The sequence below is a fragment of the Micropterus salmoides genome, unplaced genomic scaffold (assembly GCF_014851395.1).
Source record: "Micropterus salmoides isolate LMB-PRFRI ecotype aquatic unplaced genomic scaffold, ASM1485139v1 Ms_hic_scaffold_2432, whole genome shotgun sequence".
NCBI lineage: Eukaryota > Metazoa > Chordata > Actinopteri > Centrarchiformes > Centrarchidae > Micropterus > Micropterus salmoides.
Window position 1 is genome coordinate 11918 of NW_024041632.1, and position 6621 is coordinate 18538.

General features: G+C 42.8%; 2 protein-coding genes across 2 annotated transcripts; both read right to left on the minus strand.

The window, feature by feature from the left end:
- Window positions 1-366: 366 nt before the first annotated feature.
- Window positions 367-1421, minus strand: LOC119918809 (high choriolytic enzyme 1-like). Its single transcript, XM_038739494.1, has one exon. It carries the CDS (start codon window positions 1170-1172, stop codon window positions 390-392), a length of 783 nt encoding a protein of 260 aa, XP_038595422.1. The 5' UTR covers window positions 1173-1421; the 3' UTR covers window positions 367-389.
- A 2351-nt stretch (window positions 1422-3772) lies between these two features.
- LOC119918810 (high choriolytic enzyme 1-like) lies at window positions 3773-4816 on the minus strand. The gene has a single exon (XM_038739495.1). It carries the CDS (start codon window positions 4553-4555, stop codon window positions 3773-3775), a length of 783 nt encoding a protein of 260 aa, XP_038595423.1. The 5' UTR covers window positions 4556-4816.
- Window positions 4817-6621: the final 1805 nt, after the last annotated feature.

Below are 6621 nucleotides of genomic sequence, written 5' to 3' on the forward strand. Positions count from 1 at the left end.
AACTGGTTAAAACTCTCTTGTTGCTGGTGAGGAACCTCTGAGTAAGAGGCCGCGGGGGTAATAGAGGCTCTGATTGACACCACCTTATTGGTAAAATAAGATAAAAACAATTCACAGTCATCATTACTTCAAGCTGAGGCACAAGGAGGGGTTGGGTTTACCAGCTGATCCACAGTCTTAAACAGAAACCTGGGATTGTGTTTATGTGTAGTAATGAGTTCAGAAAAATAGTGTGTTCTCGCATCCTTAACCATGTTATTGTAGTTAATTAATAAATCCTTCAGACTGAGGTAATGGACTTGGAGACTGGATTTTTTCCAGTAGCTTTAATTACAGAAAAAAGAAACAAAGAAAGTAGAAATTTGTTACATTTCTCATCAGCATTGTTACTAGCAGCCGTAGAACGTCTTGATCCTTATGATGTCCCAGTTGGACAGGCCGTTAATCTGGCCGATCGGGACGTTGGGGTCGGGGATGGGGATCATGGTTTCCTTCCCATTCATGGAGAAGGCTGTTTTCCCATAGTGCATGATGGAGGAGTAGTCGTAGGGAGTATTCAGGTTGTTGGCGGCCTGCATGGCGAAGTTGTAAGCCATCTGCGGGTCGATGTTCTCCCAGTTGATATTGACGTAGGAGTCGCGGTCGGTCCTGGTATGTTCGTGCTGGAAACCCAGAGCGTGGTTGGCCTCGTGCTGAATGACGCCGTAGTAGAGGCAGTTCGGCCTTTTGAGAGAGAGCACCTGTGCGCCTCCCACTCTGCCCACAGAGGAGAAACATCCGGCTTGGTTCTCGATGCTGATGTAGTCGGCCTCATTCTGACGGGGGACAAAACGAATGCAGGTTTTGGCCTGGAAGCCGTTCAACGCAGAGTTGATCAGCTGCTTCTCCGAGCTGGTGAAGTCACTGCTCACGGTATAGGGGACCATCACCAAGCCGTTGGCAGCTTTCTTCCAGCGGCAGCTCTGGGACGAGCATATCATGGCACTTCTGGTTGTGGGAGCCAGAATGTCTCCTTCCAGCAGGATCTCGTTGGTGGCGCTGTTGGAGGTCAGAATCCTGGTGGTCATGTCGACGGTATCTGGGACATCTTCTTTGCTTCCTTCCTCCTGGACAGGATATGCCTGAGAGAAGCCGAGCAGGAGCAGCAGCAGCAGGCTGGCAGAAGGAGTCATCTTCAGGGTCGGTCTGGAGGCTGTGAAGAGCTGCTGTGGAGAGACTCCTTGAAGCTTGATGTCTGACTTTATGCAGTCCAGGGTCTTTATACTCTCCTCTACAGGTGTGTCTGCAGGAGGATTATGGGTTGGGGTCCTCACTGCTAGGCCTAAATAAACCTCAGAGGGGAGGACTCCACAGACAAACCTACTTCTTAAACAGGGTTTGTTATCTCTGGTTATAAGATGGATGAACACAGCTTCACTATGTGGTTAAATAGGTTGCATTTGTTAAGCTACACACTTTATATGGTCTTCAACCAGACATAGTCCACATTAGAGTATCTTTGTTAAAACAACCTTAATTTAAGCAGAGTAATATGTGTTTCTCTTGAAATCCCTCCCTAATATTTGCTCCATAGAAGGTATTTGTTCGTTAATTAAAAAGTAGGGAGGTAAACAAATACAAATACATTGTTCGGATAGGAACTGATAAATCGCTGTGAACGCGTATGAACAGCATCTGAATATTAGCTGAAATATTTGCTCCCCCTCACAGATCTGTCACTGGATTGACACAATTTCTTGCAACTATTGTACCAATTATTCTCAGGGTCATAAGTCAGGTAAATCAAAACCACACAGATATCACACACACTCTGATACAACCAAGAGAAGTGAGATCAATCCAGCTAAACGTCCAATATAAAAATAAGGTGCTCTTTACAACTTCAGCTCTTGCCTCATGAGTCACAAAGTACAGGTGAGGCTGATGGGAATGCCATTAGGTTTGGAGATATTTGGGCATACACCAAAGTATTACACTAATAAAAATGTTGACCTGATGGTGGCGTTAGATGAGAAGTCAGGGGAACACCAAAGTTATGACAGTTCATCCTGAGGGGGATGTGAATGTGTGTACCACATTTCATGGCAATCCATTCAATCTTTTTTGAGACATGTCACTCAAAACCATAAATGTTGACCTCATGGTGGCTCTAGAGGAAGTATCAGGGGATCACCAAAGTCAGCATGATTCATCTTCTTGCGACCATGAATGTCTGCACAAAATTTTGTGCCAATCCATCATATAGATGTTTAGATATTTTACAGGATAAAGGAAAGCTTTGGCCGGCTGGTGGAGCTACAGAAAAGGTCAAGGCATCACCACAGTCATTAGAGTTCATTCTCTCAGATACCATGAATGTCTGCACAAGGTTTCATGGCATTCATCTAATTGTTGTTGAGACAGCTCAGTCTGGATCAAAGTGGTGGACCGACTGATAGACCAACGTTGTCATTCCTAGAGACACGCTGCTTGCATAGCTGACAAATCCAGAAGGCCACATAACAACACTTACTGCTGTTCTGTAGCAACAGAAACCTCCAAAGGTCTTCTGACCCTCTGGATGAACATAAAAGTCTGGTTGCTGCAAGAAAACAAATCAGTTTAATTGTTGTGAAAAATCTCAAGTTTAGCTCTGTGACTCAAATATGGTTGTACTTGAAATAAACAAACTTTAGATAACATTCAATGAGGTTCATTCTCAATAACTTTACATCAGTTTCACCAGATTTGCACGATAAAGCTTGACTGGTGTCACGCAGATGTTCATTTTACCTCATGAGCTGATTCTCAACCACACACACTGTGTGATTTCACAGTAGACGGGAAAATGACGAGCTGAAGTTAAGAACTTTCTCAGAAATGCACACATAATTGCCAAGAAAGCTTTTCAGATTTTCTCAATCTCAGTCTCTGATTTTATAGACACTTCAAATCAACTTTATTTTCATCACAGTTTCAGATACAGAGATGGCAGATTTGCTTTACCACAAGTAAATAATCCATTTACAGCCAGAATTCAATTAAACCATCAAATAGTTAATAAAACATCTAGAGTAAGTCAGCAAAACTTATTAAATGGCCTTCTTTATGTACCCTAGATATGTTACCTTATTAGAGGGTCCTGTTCATATGTTGATCTGACATTCTGATAAACAACTAAGCTGGTGTGTTTTTTCAATAACTCAATAACTTGTGTTTTCTGTACAGTTTAAAACAAAGGTCTTGGCTACATATCTCCCCTGAGTTGTATTACAGCACACTACTTTCATCGAGAATCATTTAGCGGTTCATAATATCTCAGAGCTGGTTCAGCATAGTGTAAACTGTAAACTTGTATATAACGTATCACATCCAAGAATTCATTTCAGATGTGTCTCAAGGCTAATGCTTAGAAAACAAAAACAAGTGTGCTTTAAACTAACTTGTTACCACGTTTTGTGATATCTTTCTTGAGAATAATTTGAATTTTGTTACTATTTTGAGCATTATGTTTTACAAGGCAAATAACACTGTTATATTTTCATTGTCATACTGAGTACATTTTTTGATCTGGACTATTTTTTCATTTCTTGGACAACTGTTTTTTTTATCAGTATCTTGAAATCCAAGTGGAAGAGAATCCTTCTTTTTGCTTAAATATTCAATAATCATTGAGAAATCCTTCTCAGTAAAATAATCTTTAGCATTGGTTTCATGGGTTACAGTAGCTTTAATTACAGAATAAAGAAACAAAGAAAGTAGAAATTTGTTACATTTGTCATCAGCATTGTTACTAGCACCCGTAGAACGTGTTGATCCTTATGATGTCCCAGTTGGACAGGCCGTTAATCTGGCCGATCGGGACGTTGGCGTTCGGGATGGGGATCATGGTTTCCTTCCCATTCATGGAGAAGGCTGTTTTCCCATAGTGCATGATGGAGGAGTAGTCGTAGGGAGTATTCAGATTGTTGGCGGCCTGCATGGCGAAGTTGTAGGCATTCTGCGGGTCGATGTTCTCCCAGTTGATATTGACGTAGGAGTCGCGGTCGGTCCTGGTATGTTCGTGCTGGAAACCCAGAGCGTGGTTGGCCTCGTGCTGGATGATGCCGTAGTAGAGGCAGTTCGGCCTTTTGAGAGAGAGCACCTGTGCGCCTCCCACTCTGCCCACAGGGGAAAAACATCCGGCTTGGTTCTCGATGCTGATGTAGTCGGCCTCATTCTGACGGGGGACAAAACGAATGCAGGTTTTGGCCTGGAAGCCGTTCAATGCAGAGTTGATCAGCTGCTTCTCTGAGCTGGTGAAGTCACTGCTCACGGTATAGGGGACCATCACCAAGCCGTTGGTAGCTTTCTTCCAGCGGCAGTTCTGGGACGAGCATATCATGGCACTTCTGGTTGTGGGAGCCAGAATGTCCCCTTCCAGCAGGATCTCGTTGGTGGCGCTGTTGGAGGTCAGAATCCTGGTGGTCATGTCGACGGTATCTGGGACATCTTCTTTGCTTCCTTCCTCCTGGACAGGATATGCCTGAGAGAAGCCGAGCAGGAGCAGCAGCAGCAGGCTGGCAGAAGGAGTCATCTTCAGGGTCGGTCTGGAGGCTGTGAAGAGCTGCTGTGGAGAGACTCCTTGAAGCTTGATGTCTGACTTTGTTCAGACCAGGGTCTTTATACTCTCCTCTACAGGTGTGTCTGCAGGAGGATTATGGGTTGGGGTCCTCACTGCTAGGCCTAAATAAACCTCAGAGGGGAGGACTCCACAGACAAACCTACTTCTTAAACAGGGTTTGTTATCTCTGGTTTGTAGATAGGACAAGTTTAACTGAAGATCTCATTAGTGTTCAACCATTTAGTATCATCTGTATTTAACCAACCTTAATCCATGTAATGAGTGATAGGAATGTCTTTAGTTATTAGGTATGTGGTTATAAAACAAAATATTGGATAAAAATCTTTGACCTGATGATGGCACTTGAATATAAAATCTATGGGTCATCAATGTTATCACAGTTATTACTCTGGGTTTTTTTTAAAATCACACCCTGTTATAGCCTCATAAACAGATAACATAGACAAAAAGAGGATCCATATGAGGATTTGTAAGTGCAGCACGGGTGGCTCAGCCTGAGCTCGCTTGAACTCATGAGCGAGCAAAACACAACCACTTTCATACAGAAATTCTGCAATACACGCAGAAACACCGGCATGCAGGATGTGGCTTTTCTCCAGACATGTTCGGGCTCTGTTACTTCAACGTTCACGGTCAGAGGCAGATCAACACCGGCTCCGTACCTTTCATACAGCGCAGCGAGATGCATGTTGGCACAATACTCCCGGAATAAAGGCAGTATGACAGCGGCTGTAGAGAGAGGGAGACAGCTTCACACAACATGCTGGAAAGTCAGGTAAACTCTCACAGTATTTTTATCAGCTGCAGGTTGAACTAATCCATGCTCGTTACATGATAACGTTACATTTACTGTATTTAGCCAAGCTGCTACATCGTCAGCTCAGTCTGTCTGCTTTTCAGTAACTATCTTTACTATCTGTGAATCTTTCACCAGAGGCTCACCAGTGTAAACACAGCTACATGAACTGGATGATAATGAAACGGTTACTGAGCAGGACTGAATATTATAATGAGATTGTGCCACACTATATAACAGTTAGACCGCAGTAAGTAACTTTACTGTAGTGTTAGTGGATTGGTCTTCCTCTGTGTTGTTGTCGCCATTTTTTGCTGCAGTATTGTATATTATGTGGGTCACGTTAGTTACAGCAACTGAGAGGTGGAGAAGCTGTGTGAACGTTACGAAGCAAACACTGGCAGGTCCGAGTTAATGTAGCATTAGCTGGCTGCCCTGCCTGCATCACTATAGGCTAGTAAACACATCGCTTTTTACTATTACATCGTTTCTTGCAGGCTAAATCAACACTTTGACATAATACCGGTGGTACACAGGATAGTAACATGGGTCGCCTTAGTTGGTGAAGTAAAGTGGAAAGCGATACAACTTTACACCGGATGACATTACATTAGCCCCAAGCTAACGTGACTGTCCGTGTGTCAGAAAGTGTGATGTCTAGGGAAAGTTGCAGGACATGAAGGCTGACAGGTACAGTTCAGTGATTTAATTAACACCTAGCAGACTGGACACAAGACAACAGATAGACAGGACGGAAACCCAAAACACACACTAAATAGATACAGAACAGACTAAAATAACAAACTAAGAACTAACTAAACAGAGCAGACAGGCACACAGTGTCACACTGTGTTTCTCCAGTTTTTACTCAACATCATCTGAATCTGTTTGGTCTGATGGGCTTCAGCATATAAACCTTAATTGTTGTTTTTATCTTTACGTGGAGTCTGTGTTTTGATTTATTAATAAGTAATTTCATTGAAAAACTACAAATAGCCCCTTTAAATTTCCCTTTTGTATTGTTCAATCTGTTGATTAAAGGAAGCAGTTTCAATCATGAATTTAACCTATTAGTCCAGTGCCCGTTCACAGGGATCAATGTGACACCTCCCTGCACTTTTTGTTCAAAATGTGCATCTCACATTGGTTTCAGCAGTGGCACACACTCCAGCACATGCTTTATTGTGAGCTTGTGAAACAGTTCTTCATAGTTAATGTGTTG